Source organism: Corythoichthys intestinalis, chromosome 21 (genome assembly GCF_030265065.1).
Source record: "Corythoichthys intestinalis isolate RoL2023-P3 chromosome 21, ASM3026506v1, whole genome shotgun sequence".
NCBI classification, from domain to species: domain Eukaryota; kingdom Metazoa; phylum Chordata; class Actinopteri; order Syngnathiformes; family Syngnathidae; genus Corythoichthys; species Corythoichthys intestinalis.
This window is the reverse complement of record NC_080415.1, coordinates 16326746-16349270: the sequence shown is the minus strand read 5'-3', so window position 1 is coordinate 16349270 and position 22525 is coordinate 16326746. Positions and strand designations below refer to the sequence as shown.

The window sequence follows — 22525 nt, the reverse complement described above, 5'->3', positions numbered from 1 at the left end:
CGGGAAAAAAACTGCTGTGGTTTAGTCAGATTCCTGGGATGTCTGGCATGAATCGCTGTCTTTAGGTCATGCCACAGCATCTCAATGGGGTTCAAGTGTGGACTTTGACTTGGCCACTCCAGAACGTGTATCTTGTTCTTCTGAAACCATTCTGAAGTTGATTTACTTCTGTGTTTTGGATCATTGTCTTGTTGCAGCATCCATTCTCTTTTTAGCTTCAACTGTCTGACAGACGGCCTCAGGTTTTCCTGAAAAACATCCTGATAAACTTTTGAATTCATTCTTCCATTAATGATTGCAAGTTGTCCAGGTCCCAAGGTAGCGAAACAGCCCAAATCATGATGCTCCCTCCACCATGCTTCACGGTGGACATGAGGTGTTGATGTTGGTGAGCTGTTCCATTTCTCCTCCACACATTACGTTGTGTGTTACTCCCCAACATTTAAACTTTGGTTTCATCAGTCCATAAAATATTTTGCAAAAACGTCTGTGGAGTGTCCAAGTGCCTTTTTGTGATTATTAAACGAGCAACAATGTTTTTTTAGACAGATATTGACAAATATTGGCCTGTGTCAGTGATTTATGAAAGTCTTGAGCAGACACTCTATAGGATTCTTTTTTACTTCTCTGAGTATTCTGCGCTGAACTCTTGGCATTATCTTTGGTGGACGGCCATTCCTTGAGAGAGAAGCAACAGTGCCAAACTCTCTCCATTTGTAGACAACTTCTCTGACTGTCGATTGATGAACATCCAGACTTTTAGAGATGGTTTTGTATCCTTTCCCAGCTTTATACAAATCAACAATCCTTGATCGCAGGTCATCAGACAGATCTTTTGACCGAGCCATGATACACATCAGACAATGCTTCTTATCAATACAATTCTTACCAGGTGTGTGTTTTATAGTGGGCAGGGAAGCTTTAAACCACTCATCAATACTTGGTTACACACCTGATTTAAATTGTTTGGTAAAAATTGGTTTAAATTGCTCTTTAAGTCTCCCTAGGCAGAGGGTTCACTTACTTATTTTTCCACCTTCTGTCATTGTTTGCATGCTATCCTCATTAATATATGAAAACCTATAAATGTTTGCGTTGTTTTAGTTAAAGCAGACACTGTTTTTCCATCTGTGTGATTTTGACAAAGATCAGCTCACTTTTGATGGTGAATTTATGCAGATATGTGAGAAATTCCAAAAGGTTCAGATACTTTTTCATACCACTGTATTGGTTTTTGCAATTGCTTTGCTGGTATATGAATAGTATTCACAGAGCATGTGCTGTGGTAGTTAGTAAAAGACAAATAAAAGCTTGTCAAAATAGATAGGACTTCTATTGCTGTAAATTGGCAGGCAAATGGTTATTATAATAACTGTTGGCAGTCATAATTTTTTCCTAATTGTTTTTCCTTGCTTTCAATTTTCCATGTTGACCATGCACTTAAGTCACAAAATAAAATACCTGGCTAGATAATAGGCTTCAGCTAATTGCTCTCAAGTAATGCTCGGACATGTTGGCGTGATCTTGTTTCCATAGTATATCTCGAAGGAGAACTAAATCATGGGGGGTTGAACAGACTCTCTCATTACCATAAAATCCATTTCAAAGGATTGTATGCGCAATGGGATGAGTCCTGAGTACATGTATTGGACATCACTTTGTTGAGGCTTCGGGAATGACTGGCCTCACAGCACTTACTGGCACACGGTGATGGGAAAATCAATAGGAGCAGGTAGGAGAGCCAACAAATGGAAACAAATGGCTGACAGTTTCGAGGGGTATTCCAGTAAAATATGCCATGTGCGTTCTGGGAAACAAAACATCATCATCTGTGGCTTTACGGCACATTTGGGTTAAGTTCTACGGGCGGAATACACACTGGATGCACATTTAAATCAACAAGGGAGGTTTGGTTACGGTGTAACAGTAAACTGGATAAAGAATGCATCAGTTAAAATTGGGTGGGAAAAATCCAACTCACTCCTCCATCCAATCATGTGCCGCATACACACACACACACACACACTAATAGATGTAAAATCACTTGGAGCAATTTTGCTGATGGCTTGTTTCACTCGACAGTCAAAGCCGACAGATAAGCTTGTTTTTCCTTTTTAATCTAACCTACTTTCTCAGTAGACCTCTGGGCGCTTCATTAGGTACACCTGCACCATCCAGTGAAATCCAACACAAAGGAAAAAATGAGTGATATTATTCTAATAAATACAGTACAACTACAAAAATATGTAAGGACCAAATACCACATAAACACTGCACTTACTAAGAGTTTAACAATACAGTACACTGCAAAAACACACCTCCCTAAAACTAGTTGAATTCCCTTGTTTTCAGTGTAAGTGAAATTATCTACCAGTGCTTGAAGTAAATTTTACTCAATGAGATTTCTTGAAATAACAAAAATAGCTAGCTGAAAACAAGTTTAACAGATTTATTTCAAGTAATAAATTAGTCTATTTAATCTTTTTTTTTTTTTTTTAAAGGAAGGAAGCTTGTTTGACAGAAATATTCTTAATTCAACAAAAGATATTGTTGAAAACATTATTCGATACCATTTTATTCTTGATTTAGGTGAAAAATGACCAACTTTTAGATATATGGGTTTAATAAGAAAAAATAGGAATATTTATTTAAAGTAAGTGGGATAATCTAATGCATTAAATCTGATAACTAGTCTTTAACATTCAAAACAGTGGAGAAAATTATCTGACTAGATTGAAGAAAGATAATCTGATTAAGATGTTATAAATTTGCAGTGTATATCCATCTGAATCAATACTGTATATTGATTGCTTGGGCAGATACTGATTCGAGTCGATCAAAAGACAAAACTTTCATCAACATCTTCATATTTTGATATGTTGTTTTGTTAAAATGAATAGTTTTCATTCTAATGTCTGAATTCTTTCAGCAACAAAATCTTCAAATATTTCAAACATGTTTTGTATTTTGAAGAGTTGTCCAAAAGGATATCGGATAATATCAACAACGATTTTTCATTATCAGTTTTGGGCCAGGGTGCATGTTGCATTCAAAGTGAATGTAGAAGCCTTCTGCCTTCGTACAAGGGTTGGTCACAGCTTTACACAGCAGTTTTGCTTAATGACCATTAGATGTCTCCAAACTAAGGCCATATCCACACCGAGCAGTTTTTTTTTTTTTTTTTTAACCGAAGATCCTGCTCTAATACATCGGGAAAAAAATAATTACGTCCACACCAGCACATTTGTAGAAAAAAAAAAGCTTCCACAGCCAACCACATTCATTATTTTTTAAGTAAATTCATAACAATGCGCAAAAAATAATTGTCCATAATACCCCTATCCTTTGCATGTGTTCTTCAATATGAAGCACTGCAGGAGTTTGTAAATAAATGGAAGCAAAAATGCAACTCTCTATTTTACCCCAAATGTAAACATTGAGCTCATGTGTGACGTAGGGACAAAGTGAACAATACCAGAGAGCTTTTTTTTTCTTTCTTTTTTTTTCCCCCTTCAATAGTGTTATTTATTTCCTGGCTTTTTTCTGTGAAGAACCCAGAGAGGGTTATTTGGTTAATATTTATTTAATTAATAGTGTTATTATTATATTATATTATATTATATTATATTATATTATACTATACTATATATATATATATATATATATTTTTTTTTTTTTTTTTATTATATTTACTTTTGTTCTGTGAAGAATCCAGAAAGGGTTATTTGATTGTGGCTTTCTGAAAAACAATACATTTTTACATTTAGGCACTCCTGCAATCGTCACACTTTTTCTCTTACAAACTGACACCGGCCCCTCATCAGAGAAGGGAAAAGTTATGTGGCCCTCACAGGAAAAAGTTTGGGCACCCCTGGTTTAAAAAGTTTAAAACCACTTTCAACTTAAATTGAGTTAAATGTATTGTTTGCACACAGGAAGAGTAACACTTGTTTTTTTCTGCTCTACATGACTAAACTTCCAGTCTGAGCTGGCCAAGAAAGGTATATATAGAGCAGTATAAGGTCTTTTCGAACCCCCTGGAGGCAACACACAGTTGAGTGGGCGCACTAGCGTGAATAGGCAACAGAATTCTTACATAATCGTCTCCAGGCTCAAATCAAGACGTGTGATCAGCAGAGATACGAGCACATATGGAATACACGGGGCGCTCTTTCTATTTTCTGCGGCGATGTTTATTTTCCTCCCGGACAGGAAGAATAAGAAGCCAAGAACAAGCTATGTAAATTGTCACAATGCGCCGAGCTTGACCCGCAGCTATGTTTATCAAGCTCAGCCCACAAGATGGTAAAGTTTTCAGAACATTTCCTATGACAGGTTCTCATAGCTAAATTTAATATGTACTCTGGTTGACAAAATATCGAAATATTGATACAGAAATATTGTATATTCAGATAAGATCTTCGTCCTTATAGGGTTCACTGTTTTCCCTCAAGATCATTCAGCCTAGTATAGCTCATAATCACATTACTTAGTTGCCCACATAAACAAAAAATGTGTCCATCCCCCCGCCACCGGGAGGGATGCTATGCGCCCATTTCCCGTCTAAAACTGGATTAAGTGTGCCGATATGCGACGGGTGCAGCTGCGATGACGTCGTAGGTGTGATCCACAAACCGCAGTATTGTGCCCGGAAGGTATGTGGAGGAAGTTATGTGCTTTTCTGGCAAGATGATGCGATTATTTAGTAGACTCAAAAGTGTCCAGGGTGTGAAAGTGATGCTACATAGAAGGGGGCCCTTGTGTTGCACCAGCAGCTGTGATTAGAGGGGCATGAGACAACTAAGCACCTCTTTAGGGCCTGTTTGAATTAGGATATTCGTTCACATTTGTACTGATTTTTGGACCTAATTATTCACTTTGAGATTCATTTCTTACTGCAGCTACAGTGGTATGAAAAGTACCTGAACCTTTTGGAATTTCTCACATTTCTAGCATGCAAACAATGAAAGAAGAGGGGAAAATAAGTAAGTGAACCATCACAATTAATATTTTCTGCCACCCCCTTGGCAGCAATAACTTCAACCTGATGCTTCCTGCAGCTGCTGATCAGTCTGGCACATCGATGAGGACTAATCTTGGCCCATTCCTCTCTACAAAAGTGCTGTAGTTCAGTCAGATTCCTGGGATATCTGGTATGAATCGCTGTCTTTAAGTCTTTGTCAAAACCACACAGATGAAAAAACAGTGTCTGCTTTAACTAAAACCACCCAAACATTTATAGGTTTTCCTATTTTTATGAGGCTAGTATGCAAACAATGACAGAAGGGGGGAAAATAAGTAAAGTGAACCATCACATTTAATATAAAAATGACTTTAATTTCAACCAGACGCTTCCTGTAGCTGTAGATAAGTCTGGCAAATCGATCAGGACTGATTTCAACCCATTCTTCTCTCCAAAACTGCTGTGATTCAGTCAGATTCCTGGGATGTCTGGCATGAATCGCTGTCTTAAGTCATGCCACAGCATCTCAACGGGGTTCAAGTCTGGACTTTGACTTGGCCACTCCAGAACGTGTATTTTGTTTCTTCTGAAGCCATTCTGAAGTTGATTTACTTCTGTGTTTTGGATACTTGTATTGTTGCAGCATCTATCCTCTTTTTAGCTTCATCTGTCAGACAAATGGCCTCAGGTTTTCCTGCAAAATATGCTGATAAACTTTAGAATTCATTCTTCCATTAATGATAGCAAGGTTTCCATGCCCCGAGGCAGCAAAACAGCCCCAAATCATGATGATCCCTCCACCATGTTTCACAGTGTGGATGAGGTGTGGACGTTGGTGAGCTGTTCCATTTTTCCTCCTCACATGATGTTGTGTGTTACTCCCAAATAATTCAACTTTGGTTTCACCAGTCCACAAAATATTTTGCCAAAACCTCTGTGGGGTGTCTAGGTTCCTTTTTGCGAACATTAAATGAGCAACAATGGGTTTTTTTTAGCAGCAGTGGCTTCTTCGATGGAATCCTCTAATGAAAACCATTCTTGGCCATAGTTTTACATGTAGTTGATGTGTGCACAGAGATATTGGACTGTACCAGTGATTTCTGTAAGTCTTTAGCAGACACTCTAGGGTTCTTTTTTTTTTTTTAACTCTCTGAGTATTCTGCACTGAACTCTTGGCGTCATCTTTGGTGGACGACCACTCCTCGGAAGAGAAGCAACAGTGCCACTGCCAAACTCTTTCTATTTGTAGACAACTTCTCTGACTGTCGATTGATGAACATCCAGACTAACTTTTAGAGATGGTTCTGTATCCTTACCCAGCTTCATATAAATCAACAATCCTTTATCGCAGGTCTTCAGACAGCTCTTTTGATCGAGCCATGATGCACATCAGACAGTGCTTCTCATCAAGACATCTCTTGCCAGGTGTTTGTTTTATAGTGGGCATGGCAGCTTTAAACCACTCATCAGAGACTGGGCACAAACCTGACTTAAATTGTTTGGTAAAAATTGGTTTCAATTGCTCTTTACGTCTCCTTAGGCAGAGGGTTCACTTTCTCCCCTTTCTGTCATTGTTTGCATGCTATCCTCATTAAAGTATGAAAACCTATAAATGGGTGGTTTTAATTAAAGCAGACACTGTATTTTCATCTGTGTGATTTTGACAAAGATCAGATCACATTGGATGGTGATTTTATGCAGAAATGTGACAAATTTCCAAAAGGTTCAGATACTTTTTCATACCACTGTACATCGGTTTAATTCCATTATACTGTATCTGCTTAAAAATTTTGTTTGTATTAAAATAATTAAAAAAGAAAATAGAAAAGATAATTTTGAGAGAAATTGTGATGGTAGCTTTGCTGTGGTAAGTAAACACCACTTCACTTTTGGGGCATTTTGAAGTCACTTTCTGTAGATTTGGGGGACTTTCAGGGTCACTTCCTGCTGATATTGGGTCACTTCCTGTTTATTTGAGGGCATTCTGGGGTCACGTCCTGTTAATATCAGGATATTCTGTTGGTTTTGGGGCATTTCACTCCCTATTGATATTGGGTCACTTAGTGATGATATCGGTTCACTTCCTGTTTCAGTGTAGTTTTGAAGGTGTTAGTTGAAAATCCAATAAGGGTGAATGGACGTTTTTGTGCCATTGAAATGAATGGGACGTTTTGGCCATAGGATACGAATGGGAAATTTTGGCCTTTAGAATTGAATAGATATGTTTTTGATAAATTTTGGCAGAACCATATGTTTTATGGCAAAAATTATTTACTACTTTTGTACCCCTTGGCATCCTTTTTTTTTTTTTTTATGTGTCGACGATGTGATTTGGACAAAAACTATCTGTAGTAGTGTTTTGAAATGTCACTTTTTTCCTAAAAAATAACACTGTGTTTTTGGGTGAATTGTCATATTTGAGGTATCAAACAAAAAAGAGACTGCGTCTCTTGAAAATTCCGGTCGTTTTGGTGTTGGAACAGTGTCCGTTTTGGCAAGGCAAAGAAACGCCATTGAAAAAAAATTAATATTATCGATGGTAGTTTTGCAAATCACTTTTCCAGTCAATGTAATCTACTTGTTTATATTTGTTAGTTTAGTAGACCCAAATGACATCTGATGTTCCGCTTCATGCTTTATCACTTATAATGCTGTGTAAAACAACCCCAATCTGCTCTTGTAGTTAAATTTATTTTCATTACTCCAGACTTCCTCTCAGGTGGCTAAAGACGCTGCTGTCTCGCCACACACAGATAAACTCTAGGAACAGTTTTCCGTCTGTGGGTTATTAAATCAAGTCCCACTCATTCAAAAATAATCTGTAAGCAATTTAAAGCAGCTCACGCACTTGTTTTACATGAGGCGTGTTTTGATCCTCTCGACAAATTCTCCATCCCACAACATCCCTGAAATCACGTGAAAAACAAATCGCCTAATAGCTATTTGAAAGCATGTACGGACTAAAAATAATCTCTAATCTTTAATTCCTGAAAAGTACAGCGTGGAAAATAAGGACACAGTCAAATGGGAAAATGTATTCAGGGTGTATTGAAAACTACGCGTTGGCTGCCATTGATGCATCGCATGAAAAAGAAAATGAACAATCAAAATTTGTGTTCTATGCTAACTATTTCTTCAGTTACTGTTCCAATTGTTTCATTAATTGCTAGTTATCTGACAGTGGCACCATAAAACTGTCATAAAATCTTTATTATGGCATGACACTGCCATTAGTGTTAATAAATACTTATGACAGATGTCATTAAGTGCCATCCGGCAAAGTGAGATAATTTGCCGGATGGTACAAAATGACATCTTTCATTAGCATTCATTAACGCTAATGGCAGTGACATACCATAATTAGGATTGTTTTACGACAGTCTTATGGTGCCACTGTCAAATAACTAGCAATTAATGAAAAAATTGGAACAGTAACTGAAGAAATAATTAGCTTAGAACATGAATTTTGATTGTTATTTTAGTCTGTAGCGCTTCAGTGCATGCTAGGAGGCATGTTGGATGACAACAGGGTTTACAGCAGGTGGCAGCAGAGGTTGACTGTCTCCTCTGAGGGAGCAGTGATGGCCAAATGAAGATTCTTGAAGCAATGAAGCTTTGCAGCCAATTGGTTCGAAGCTTCATGGTGGTTTATTTGGTCTTATGACATCTTATGATGCCGCTGACAAGTGTTACCGGTTAATATCTTTTGGTGTAAAGCTGCGGTTTATAATCCAGTGCGGCATATTTGTTCATTTATTTGGGTTTTATGTTACAAACTCCATTTTTGTCCAGCTCGGAAGTTTTACATCCATTTAAAGGTGAGATAATTTGCTGGATGACACATAATGACATCTGTCATGAGCATTCATTAATGCTAATGGCAGCGTCATGTCATAATTAAGATGGTTTTACGACAGTCTTATGTTTCCACTGTCAAATAACTAGCAATTAATGAAATAAATGGAACAGTAACTGGAGAAATAATTAGCATTGAACATGAATTTTGATTGTTATTTTCATCCATAGCACTGCAATGTATGATAGGTGGCATGTTGGATGACAAAAGTGTTTACAGCTGGTGGCAGCTGCAAAGTTGATTGATTGTCTCCTCCGAGGGAGTAGTGATGGCCAAATGAAGCTTCTTGAAGCAATGAAGCTTTTCAGCCAATTGGTTCGAAGCTTCATGTTGGTTCGTTTGGCCATATGACAAATACAGTGTTACCGGTTAATATCTTTTGGTGTAAATATCCCCTAACACAGTGAGGACAGCTGCAGCTTACCGTCCAGTGTGGCTTATCCTATGAACAAATGCCATTTTTGTGTCAAACTTGGTGGGTGGCGGCTTATAGTCAGATGCACCTTATGGTCCAAAAATTACGGTATATATAATATTAATAGGTGTATATAAAACCCTATAGTTGCCTTTGTTATCATTAGAACAATGAAGAATAGTTTGAAAGATGTAAATAAAATGATGATATAAATAATATACATAAAATAAGGTATAAATAATATAAATAATACATACTGTACATTCACTCTCATGATACGTGTGTGTTGGGGTGGTGAACATGCATACATAGGTGTAGATAAAGTGTACTTATCAAAGTTTTTAGAACACTTTTATGCCTGTAAAAGGATATTTATAACAAGATTTAAAAATCCGCAATGCACTGACGGCACGAAAGTTAAGCCGTGAAGTAGAGAGGGATCACTGTAATTATATTTTGATTATAATTTAGACCTGGTTTCCATATACAGTATGTGAACGTCACATTTTGCGTCATGTAAGCCACACTTGTAAAGTATATGAAAAAATGAATATTATTATCATCTTTGCATTTTCCAACTTTAATTCTTTTTTTTTTTTTTTTTAATTTATTGAACTTGGTGTCATAACACTGTCATAAGACTGTCATAATATGACATGACACAGTCGTGAACATTAATGAATGCTTATGACAGATTGCATTAGGTATCCTAACCCTAACACAGTTCCTAAACTCTAATTCCAACCCAAAGACAGTTGAAAAAAATCTCAATATTGCATCAAAGTGACATAATTTACTAAATGACACTCAAGGACATCTGTCATAAGCACTAATTCATATTAATGACAGGTGTTATGACACCAAACTCAAATAAAGTGTTACTTTTTTTTTTTTTTGACATTTCAACAAGTCAAAAAATCCAAATCATTTCAGTTTAGCCTCAATGCTCAACAGAAACAAAATCTGTTGTACTTTGCAATGGTGTGAGACTGCAAAGTGTGATACTGACAGTCCTGACAGTTTGGCAAAATTATGTCAATGATATCAGCGTAATTGCTTCCACCAAACTTTCTACAGCAATGACTGCAGAGAAAAACCTTTAAATAAAAAATAGTGCATAAATTATGTTTTAGATGTTAAACATATGAAAATGAAGGTATTAACGATGATGCGGCACCCTTTCATGTGCAACAAATGTATTTTAATAATCAGCAAGAGCATGAGTGTATCTAAAATGGGTCAGGGGATCAGAGTCAGCAGCTTTACTCTGTTTACCGTTTTTATAGCACAGTCCCTGTCCCTCTTGACGGTTCCTGAAAACAAACAAGGGACTCGAGGAGAAAAAAAAAGTAAATAGATTTTGCCTCATTCTGCCTTTTTACTCTAATGGACAACTTGTTTTTTGGTGCGATGAGTCATCGCTGGGGATAACCAAGCTCCTGTATTGCCTTGTCTCCTGTTGCCCATTTGAATGAATTCCAGTTAAACAGGAGCAAACACATCTTTACAAGTTACAACCTCAAAAAATGGACATTAGATCCTCAAATAAGAGGCTTTTCCCCCTAAATACATTGTTCATGTTCAAAGATAATTGTCGAAAAGATTGGAAACTATGTAGTACTCAATTGTGCGTTAAATTGATTGTTCGGATCAGTGGTTATCAGGTTACCTGCACCTGGAAAATGCATTTTCTCCTCAGACAGTCTGCTGGCGTGTCTGTTTTGGAGCGCCTCGTTGTCTTCAAAAAGTGTGCCAAGTCACAATGACAAAGAAGGAAGTGAAAATTGTTTTGTCCTTGTGTGGTCATGATGCAGCCTGGAAACGCGCCACGACAAATTGTGTTCTCAAGCTGGCACTGGACACAAAATCAAAAATCAGAATCTCAATAAATCAATCCATCTCAAACGTGGTTAACGTCACTTCTTTGTATTTGCATGTTTTACGCTATATTGTCATCAACAGAGGTTGACGAAAGCAACAAGCTTGGAGTAGATAATGCGTGTATCTGTTTTCAGATGTGAAACTCATCCTAAAATTAGAGTTGTAATATCAGCCAATAAAAGCATTTTAAAATGATAATGGATAATATCGACATTGGTTTTTAATTATAGGTTTTGGGCAGTGGTAGAATGTAATGAGGTAAAAGTACTTCGTTGCTGTATTTAAGTACATTTTTGTGTATCTGTACTTTACTTGAGAACAAATATGAAGTAGTACTTTTTACTTTTACTTTACTACATTCTTTAGCACATATCTATACTTTTTACTTCACTACATTTCAAATTGTCGCCTGTGTTACACGTTATTTTTGTTTGTTTTCTTGATTTATCATTGTGAATTGATAGTTTTGTTTTCATGCCTCCGGCGCAATCGATAAACCGGTGCGACTGTACTGTAATTGAGCATTAGAGGCAGCAACACAAGTACAAGCAAGATTAGGCAAGTGAACAAGATATTGACCAATAAAAACCAACGATGTAGCAGCACGCCTTCAGATGGGTGCTGCACACTCTTGTACAGTAGGTGGCGGTATGCACCTGATACTTGCCCCGGATCCGCTATTAAGATAAGTTTTGGAGTTTTTGAACTTGTTAAGCCTCCGTTTACAGTGCTGTCAATTTTATTACTTGTTTTTTTCCATTCTGCACAGTTTTAAATAAAACTGAACAGTCAAAGAATTTTCTGGTTCCCTCTTTCAATATTGATTCGGATCTCTGAATGTATGTCTTTTATATATACTGTGTGTGTACTATATATATATATATATATATATATATATATATATATATATATGGTGGAAAACAGATGAGGCTGGAAAAGCAGTTTCTTACGGTTTCTTGCACCGCTCTTTAAAATAAACTGCTTTATTTTAAGCCACAAAACTGTTGTGTTTGAACATTAAGTCAATTTGCTGCCATAGCGTATTCATGGCGCATTAAGCCTCCGAACTATTTTTTTTTTTTTTTTTTTTTTTTTTAAACCTGTCCTGTTCAGCTGTTTGATACAGAGAATGGAAGTCTAAGTGCCCTGCGCAGCCCATCCCTCCTCCCGCAGCCCAGCAAAGGAGCCATCGTCCCCCCCCGGGACCCAGGGTGGTCCCCCGGGCCACCCGCGCACCCATCAACCGGCCTTCAGGGATGGCAGGAGGGGACGCATCACCAACCCCACGCCTACAACCCGGGCCACGAGCCACAGCCGCAGCCCCCCAACCGGCACGACACGCCACGGGACCCCCAGCGGCCCACCAAGCCCCAGGCAAGGCAGGGTCTCCCACCGGTGCAGGCGACACCCCGCCGATACACCGGCGCCCAGCCAGCGACCCGTGACGGAGCGCAGGGCGGATGCCCAGCCAGAGAAGAGAGGGGAAGGCGGAGGCAGGAGAACGCCCAGGAACTGCCACAGGGCGATGCAAGATCTGAGACCCGACCCCCCAACCTACAACGACTTTTAAAAAATTATTCATTCGCATATTTTAAAGTTTTGAACAAATGACGTCACAATGAAAAAAATGATGTCTGTAAATAAGTCACGGACATCTACCTCATAACTATCGCTTAATTGTATTTTTTTTTTGTGTGTGTGTTACTGTCACATTTTCTTTGATATGTTAGATGATAAATAATCGATCCAAACAAAGAAAAATTGGGGGGAAAAATGTTTAGAAGGGTAAATATACTGTATGAAAAAGAACATCTCGACCACTCCTCGATGTCTTGATGTCACCTGAGTGTTTTCCGCCATATACTGTATTACTATATATATATATATATATATATATATACACACACACACGTATATAGGCATGTTGTGTTGCACAAGTTCTGAAACAAATGATTAAAAACCTGACGATGCTGGCGATTTTTTTGCCGATTTTACAATAATAATATTTGTCACCTTAACTTACAAAGACTGGCGAACGGAGGATAGCTGAGGTCATAGACTAGACGTCTATGGCTGCATTGATGAGCCAGTTTACGTTGGGACCTTCATTTGTGTTGCATTGAATGAGGTGTGTCCAAACACGCATACGTATATTACATTCTTGCAAATGTAAAATACTTTTACTTTTTACTTGTAAAGTAAATTTTAAAGCAAGTTCTTTCTAATTTTACTTTACTTTTACTTTAATTTTAATTTTAATTTTTTCTTAGATACTTGTACTTTTACTCCAGTAATTTTTATCACTTTTATCTATACTTTTACTTAAATTGAAAAAAAAAAAAAAAAGTGAGTACTTCACCCACCACTGGTTTTGTTGCCTTCAAAACTAATGTAGAAGCCTTAGGCCTTTGTACAAGGGCTGGTCACAGCTAAACGCATCAGTTACGATGATTGACCATTAAATGTCTCCAAACTAGGAATGTTGGGATTTGTTATGTGAGCATTACCATTAATAAAGCATCCAGTTAGGCATAACAATAGAATTAGCCATAATTTGTAAAGTCCACGACAGCATATATCAGTAATGAATTTTTGGAGGAGTTTAACAATATCAGGATATCAGTTACAGTATCGATTAAAAAGTCACTAAAAATCAATACTTAGGTACAAATACCAGAAAACTCCAAGTACGTCAAGGAAGTACTTGTACATGGTTACTTTATCTTTCTGTCAGTGTCTTGTACTAAAACAAATGGCTTTTATTTGTTAGTGACAGCATGGGTCTGTCTTCAAGCAAACATATACAAGAAAAATACACACAAATTGCTTTTGTAGGGAGCACATAAAATATCAGCAGAGCCTCCCGCTGATGTCTGCAGGGCCCATGTGCGTGTATCCTGTCTCACCTCTGTGCTTCCAATCATCCCTTCTCTCGGAAAAGCACCATGACGCTATCGCCTTGAAAGGCGGCTATATTGGCGTCCTGCTGGGAGAGCCAAAGACCCAGAAATTGGGGAAACCAAGGTAACATTGATCAAATAAATGAGCCAGAGTGTGTGTAGTGAGTCTTTTGTCGTATAGGGGTTGACCACAAATGTAACCCAGACACAAAAGAAGGAAGAAAGTAATTGAACCAAGCACTGTAAACAGAACTAATCTAGATTCATTAGTGCTTGCAATTAGACTTCAGCACATATATCTGTAAACACTAATCATAATCAGCTCAAATCATCATTACCATCATGTCATGCAGAAATCCTTAAGTGGCGAAATATTAAAGGTAATTTTCAGACTATAAGGCACACCTGACTATAAGCCGAACCAACCAAATTTGACAAGAAAACGGCATTTGGTCATAGATAAGCTGCACCAGACTACAGTGACACCTCGCTACTTCAAACTTCCCACCCTCAGTCCATCGCAGATTTTTTTTTATCTAAAAAAAAAATATATATATATATAAATGAGCTGTCCCAAGCCGATCGCATAGTCTCACTCTTGCACCCTCCCACCCTCTCTCTGCTCTTTGTTCGTCAGCCCGTGCACTGGAGTTGCTTATTAAGGTTATTTATGTTGACAGATGTTTGGGTTTGATCTTGCCACAGATGATTGTAAGCCAAAGCTTCAAAGCGCCGCATGCATCAATCATCATTTAACATGTTAAACAGCTGCTGTGGCAACTCATTGTGTGTTAGTGAGCAGCTTCGGCGGATTTGAGTGGACTCACTCAATGAAGCATTTAATAAAGCTAAGCATTTTTGTACTACTTTATTCATGTTTAAATATAATTCTGTGGGACAGTAACATGTTTAAAACCTAATGTAATAATTACATTTGAAGTGCTTAAAAACAATTTATTAATATGTATACAGTTACACACCATATATGGTGGAAAACACTCAGGTGAGGTTGAACTTCCCCTCTGAGACCCCAAATTTGACCAAATTTCAAAACTGTCCTATATGCATGTGTGGTACATAACTGGAAAGCTTAAAATCTCAATTTTCTGGGGGAAGAAAAATTTTGAACAGGAGGGCATTTAAAAAACAATAAAAAATTAAACAGCGGAACCCTAAATGGGGGTGAGAGCATGAAAGCGCATAATTAAAGACACCATGATTTTAACAAGCTATTATCGCGCACATACTTTGCTGTCATTTTTAGCTTAGAATCATTAATTTATGTCTAATATTTAGTTTAAAAAAAACTACTTTAAAAAAAAATTTCACTCGCATATTTTAAACTCAGATGTCTTTATGTATCTACTGTATATATACAGTATATGGCGGAAAACACACACAAGACTGAAAAAGCAGTTTCTGCTCTTGCACCCCTCTTTAAAATAAACTGCTGTATTTTAAGCCAAAAGAACTGTTGTGTTTGATAGAACAATATGTCTATATGCTGCCGTAACAGATTCATGGCGCTTTAAGCCCCCGAACTATATTTAATTTGTTTGTTTTACCCTGTAAACCCTCGTTTACAGACGTCGTGCATCCGCTTTTGTTTCAACCCAGCCCTAAAAAGAAGGTAAGTAATTATATCTATTATTCCAAATGTCTGTCATTTTTAGCTTCGAATCATTGATTGATGTCTAATATTTCGTTTAAAAAAAAAAAAAACGACTTTAAAAAATTATTCACTCGCATATTTTAAACAAATTACATCACAATGAAAAAATTGGCATTTGTAAATAAGTCACGGATAACTACCTCATTAATTGTATGTTTGTTTGTTTTTTGTTACTGTCGCATTTTCTCCGATATGTTAGATAATAAATAATCGATCCAAACAAAGGGAAATGTGAAAATAACGTATAAAAGGGTAAATGTACGAAAAAGAAAATCTCAATCCCCCCTTGTTGTCTGCGATTTCTGCATCGCGACCCCTGTTATATTACCATGTTTCTCCCATAAAATCCCCCAAAAATCCGTTCACAGCTGTGTCTTTACTCTCAGTAAAGGGAATAATGGGAAAACCCATTGGCAGTGTATCAAATACTTGTTCTCCCCACTGTACATGGAGTTTTTGGATCGAAACAAGGTAAGTACGCGATAATATCTTGTTAAAATCATGGCGTCTTTAATTATGCCCTCTTGTGCTCTCACCTCCACTTAGGGTTTCGCTGTTTAATTTTTTTTTTTAAATTTTAAATGCCCTCCTGTTCAAAATTTTTCTTCCCCCAGAAAATTGGGATTTTAAGCTTTCCAGTGATGTATCACACATGCATATCGAACAATTCTGAAATTTGGCCAAATTGGGGATCTCATAACGGAACTTCAAGTCACCTGAGTGTTTTCCGCCATATACATTTTTTTTTTAAAATCATAATTTGGGCAAAAAGTGAAAAAAAACATGTCTTTAATGTATCTCTTTCCACAGCTAAATCAAAATATTATATTAGGGGTGTCAAACGATTAAAATTTTTAATGGAGTTAATTACAGCTCAAAAATTAATTAACCGCAATTAATCGCAATTCAAACCATCTATAAAATATGCCATATTTTTCTGAAAATTATTGTTGGAATGGAAAGATAAGACTGAGATGGATATATACATTCAACATACGGTACGTAAGTACTGTATTTCTTTATTATAACAATAAATCAACAAGATGGCATTACCATTATTAACTTTCTGTTAAAGTGATCCATGGATAGAAAGACTTGTAGTTCTTAAAAGATAAATAAAAATAATAAATAAAATATATAAATATATCAATAAATAAAATATATAAATATTTATAAAAATTTATAGAAAATAAATGAAATGACTAGTACAAGTTATAGAAACTTTATATTAACCCCTCTTCATGTTTTCGTTTTAATAAAATTTGTAAAATTTTCAATCAAAAAATAAACTAGTAGCCCGCCATTGTTGATGTCAATAATTACTTACACAATGCAAATGGGTGCTAAAGCCTATATAATCAGTCGCACCCATGCGCCAGCAGACGGCGGCAAAACTCCGAAAAACACAACAAGTACACCTTTCACTTTGCTGTTCTTTTAATATGTTTGAGCGGGGCATTTGTGCGTTAATTGCGTCAAATATTTTAACGGGATTAATTTTCAAAAATTAATTACCGTTCGTTAACGCGTTAATTTTGACAGCCCTAACATATGTATATATATATATATATATATATATGTATATATAAAACACAAATTTATTTATTTCTTTTTTGTGGGTTGGGGATTGCACTATTATTTGACAGTGCCGTCATAACACTGTCGTAAGACCATCATAAATATGACATGACACTGTCATGTGCATTAATGAACGCTTACGACGGATGTCATTAAGTGTCATCCGGCAAATTATCTCACTTTTAAATGTATGTAAAAGATCCGGATTGGACATAAAAGGTGTTTGTGACAAAATTTTATGGCAGTCTTATGACGCCGCTGTCAAATAAAGTGTTACCTATTAACGCAAACAAATCAATAAACAAGCCACACTGGACTAGAAGCTGCAGGACTGAAAATGAGGGGGGGAAAATAGCGGCTTATAGTATGAAAATTACAGTACTTCTTCCCTGTTCAGCTTACTCAGGACATCTGCAAAACATCCCCAAATTCAACTCATATTCACACTCAAAAATAAAGCCAAAAAAACCCCCCCTCCAATTAACATTGCCATTGTGTTTTGAAGAAATCCTTAAATTGTGACATATTAGTTCAAAAAGATGCCCAGGGAACATCATGTACCAATACCAGCCCACCGTTCTAATCCAGTAGCTTTAAATTCCGTAAGGGAGGTTTGATGTGAGCTCCTGTGTGATTGGGGGAATCCAATGCGAGAGGCGAGCATCCCTCCCTTTGTGTCACATGCTTTGATGTTGAATATGTGGCGGGGGGTTGGGTTGGTGGGTGATGGGGTTCATAGGAACGCTGCAGGAATTGGGTCTAGGGGGTTGTCTAATGAAGAAGCAATTTCACCCTCCGCATCAAGGAAAATTAACACTACTGTATATGAGTAATCATGAGATTTAAAATTTTAAATCCCTTACTGTCTCATTATAAAGTATATACTCACTTGCAGGATATGTGCACGTGTATACAACAAAGAGCAGACACAAAAGAGCAGTCTACAAGCATTAAACAGCGCAGAAAAATCAGCTCTAATTGGAACACTGTGCGGCGAGATCAAGCATAAATAGAGCTTAACAAAAATTTTCATAAGAGTACAATGAAAGCCTGCATGGGGTATTGATTGACAAGGCTCATAATGACATTGTATGAGACAGCTGTTTCCTCCCAGATGGTGATGGCAGGTTGGTGGAAAGCCTGTTTCTTTTCTTCCATGACTACAGATGTTTGCACACTTTGGAAAGAATTATTCTCCCACTTGCAACATTTGCTAAAAATATGACAGTTGTTGGATATGTTTATTTCATGGTGGTTTAGGCCTTATTACCATAATGTTACATTTGTATTCCTCTTAATCTCTTTTCAACAGTACATCCAGCTTACAATGATTTCAAATAAACATTTTTTAAAAGTAGGCAGACATTCATAACAAAGGAAAGAAGGATGCACACCAGAAACAAAATGAAAACAAAAAATATGCCGGGGGTGAGGAGTAAAAATTCACTTCCTTTGTCGAAGTAGTAAAAAAATAGAACACTATACACAGACCTGATTTGATATTTTATGCTATGTAAACTCTGCCTAAAATCTTTTCATGGGATTTCCTCTGAAGTAATGAGCAGATGTAATGTGTTTACGAATTTATGTGAAACCATGCCCCCCCCCCCCCCCCCCACACACACACACAAAAGTATTCTGCTTGTACAAAGAAAGAAGGATTTGTAGCTTGATGTGATGACTATTTCATTTGATTAAAATAACATTTTATTCTTTCACATTATCAATTACTGATTGGCGACACGGCAGCAGAAGCATTTCTACTTTGGATGATATTTGTTTCTATTCATTTCACTTTATTCTTTTAAAAAAGTACATAAATGCAATTTATTGCATTTTATACATAAATTTAGATACTAAAATTGAAACAAAAGCCAGATTGTGACAAGACAAAAACATTAAAACAATTTGAAAACCTGGTGATTTTAAAGAATCATTGTTTTCACTGTTCATAATCGCACATCATAATAGCTTCCCATACACAAAATGACATGATCTAGCCAATGAGAATTAATGACAATTTACTAGTGGGCAATGCCCTCACCTGCTGGGGGCTGGTCTCTCTCCTCCATGGTCCTGCATTCTCTGTACAGCACTGATCCTCTGGCAGCAGCAAGAACCTGGAGCACACAGGTAAAAGAAAAAAAAAATCCCAAGTATCTGGTGCAGGTCCCTCAAACGCTTAACACATTGGATGACAAACAGCCTGGTTGAAAAGCGCTGATGTGCTCCTTCAGACTCTCATCCTGTTCCTTGAGAGGCTTTGAGTCTACTTGACCGGAGGTGGATGCAGTGATCGCATCATGCTGGGTGCTGAGGTGTGCGAGCAGCGCGTAAGCAGTCTCTGTCTTCTGGAAGAATGCTAAGGGGGATGAGGGTGTTTATCTTTCTCTCCTCCAGTGGTCCCGCATGACCCACTTCAGTCCCATTCATTCACAAATGCAGAGAAGCCAGAAGATATCCTCGGCGTAGATGCGTACGTCCCACTCTCACACGGCTCCCGCATCCAGTAGGATGAGAAAGAGGGGTGCAGGCTTGAAATGTGGTGCAGGGGATGCTGATGGTTTGTGGCTCAGATGTTGCTCCTGTGCTGGTCCCCACTATTTGGCTCTCTTCATTGTTTGCCGTCTGCGCTACGCACATGCTCAGGGTCCTAGTGCCTCCTACTCAATTAAAAACACTACTAAGCATACTGAAATGATAACACCTCTGTTTAGTAAATATATCTCCAGACTAAAATCCTATAGAGCAAGCATTGTAAACCATACTTAAATTATAAAGACTTTGTTTCAACTAACTCACAAATATACCCAAGTTGGTCTCTTTGGTTAAACGCAAAGCTTTTATTATTTTGTGTGCATTGGAAACAAATGGATACACGGAATGATTGCACCTTCCTTTATGCTAACTACCATATTTTTCAGACTATAAGTCGCACCAGCCATAAAATGCCCAACGAAAAGGAAAAAAACATAAGTCGCACCGGAGTATAGTCGCATTTTTGGGGGGAAATTTACTTGATAAAATACAACACATTGAACAGATATGTCATCTTGAAAGGCAATTAAAAAAAAAAAGAAAATATAATAGAGGAAAACATGCTGAATTAGTGTACAGTATGATAATGTTACATGTAGGGGTGTCAAACGATAAATTTTTTTAATAGAGTTAATTACAGCTTAAAAATTAATTAATCGTAATTAATCGCAATTCAAACCATCTATAAAATATGCCATATTTTTCTGTAAATTATTGTTGGAATGGAAAGATGAGACAAGATGAATATATACATTCAACATACGGTACATAAGTACTGTATTTGTTTATTATAACAATAAATCAACAAGATGGCATCACCATTATTAACATTCTATTAAAGCGATCCATGGATAGAAAGACTTGTAGTTCTTAAGAGATAAATGTTAGTACAAGTTATAGAAATTTTATATTAAAACCCCTCTTAATGTTTTCGTTTTAATAAAATTTGTAAAATTTTCAATCAAAAAATAAACTAGTAGCCCGCCATTGTTGATGGCAATAATTACTTACATAATGCTCATGGGTGCTGAAGCCTATAAAATCAGTCGCACCCAAGCGCCAGCAGAGGGCGACAAAACTCCGAAACATACAACAAGTACACATTTCACTGTGCTGTCGTTTTAATGTTTGAGCGGGGCATGTGCGTTAATTGCGTCAAATATTTTAACGTGATTAATTTAAAAAATTAATTACCGCCCGTTAACGCGATAATTTTGACAGCCCTAGTTACATGATGCATGAACAACGAAATGCGAACGTGTATGTTAACGTAACATAGCTATTAAGAGTTATTCAGATAACTAGAGCATAAAGAACATGCTAACAAGTTTACCAAACCATCAGTGTCACTCCAAAACACCAAAATAACATGTGAAATTATATAATAATGTGTATAGAATATAAATAATTTCACACATAAGTCGCACCCCCAGCCAAACTATGAATAAAACTGCGACTTATAGTCCGAAAAATACGGTACTAGTGGATGAGCATCGTTCTGCCTGTCGCTGTATGTTTTTGGTAGAAATGCCGGTAGATAAACAAACATATCTTACACAGATTTGTTTTTAATCCCATTTTTTGTACTTAAAGCAACACTAAGTAGCTTTTCAACCTTGAGAAAATATTTTCATTACATTTGATAATATGTCGACTGACAACTAATTGACACCTCTTTTATATCTTGAGGGGGTCTGCATCGCTTTCACTAGCACTAAATACCGTCATTTTTGCACTGTAAGGCGCAACTAACCATAAGCTCCCACCCATCAAATTTGGCACGAAAACAGCCAGAGATTAGATTCACTGGACTATAAGCCGCAGCTGTTCTTACTGTATTAAGGGATATTTACACCAAAAGATAATAACCAAATAAAATAACATTTTATTTGACAGCAGCATCATAATACTGTCATAAGACCAAATGAACCACCAATCATGGCTTCAGAAGCTTCATTTGGCCATCAGTGCTCCCTTGGGGGAGACAGTCAACCTCTGCTTCCACCTGCTGTCAACACAGTTGTTGTCCAACATGCCTCCTAGCATGCATTGCAGCACTAAGGATGTAAATAAGAATCAAAATTCATGTTCTGTGCTAATTATTTCCTCAGTTACTGTTCCAGTTGTTTCATTAATTGCCAGTTATGGTACTTGGTAACACTTTATTTGACAGTGGCACCATTAGACTGTCAAAAGAACCTCCTAATTATGACATGACACTGCCATGAATATTAATGAATGCCTATAACAGATGTCATTTAGTGTCAAATTATCTCACTTTTGAATAGATGTAAAAGATCCAAGCTGGACATAAATGGAGTTAGTGACATAATTTGCCGAATGACACTTAATAACATCCGTCATAAGCATCAGTCATGTCATATTTATGATGCTCTTATAATAATAGTTTTATGACGCTATCAAATAAAGTTTTACCTATTAACACAAATAAATCAACAAATAAGCCGCAGGATACAAAATGAAGGAAAAACGTTTTGGCTTATACTCCAAAAATTGTGGTAAGGAGGGTGGCAGGAACCATTAAAAAAAAAAAAAAAAAAAAAAAAAAAAAACTACAAATGCTGCTTTACGTCATACGTCATCTCCCCCTTTCCCCATTCATTATAAAGATGGAAGTTGATGCGAATGCATTCGTGCGAATTGTACAAAGATATCAGCGCAACAATAGAGTCAAAACGTTTTTTCCGAGGAGGTAAAAAAG

At 37.0% G+C, this 22525-nt stretch overlaps 1 protein-coding gene across 4 annotated transcripts in view; it reads right to left on the bottom strand.

Moving 5' to 3' along the window:
• sbk1 (SH3 domain binding kinase 1) overlaps window positions 1-19872 on the bottom strand; it is a 39463-nt gene extending 19591 nt beyond the window's left edge. For 2 of the 4 annotated variants that reach the window (XR_009061780.1, XM_057826322.1), the window contains exon 1: window positions 19310-19872. Coding sequence is in view for 1 of the 4 variants with exons in the window: in XM_057826322.1 (XP_057682305.1) it covers window positions 19310-19347 (38 nt within the window). In the remaining 3 variants the exon portion in view is untranslated. Of the gene's footprint in view, window positions 1-10509; window positions 12085-19309 lie in introns of those variants that run through there. The other 2 variants (XM_057826324.1, XM_057826323.1) reach the window with 2 other exon arrangements.
• Window positions 19873-22525: the final 2653 nt, after the last annotated feature.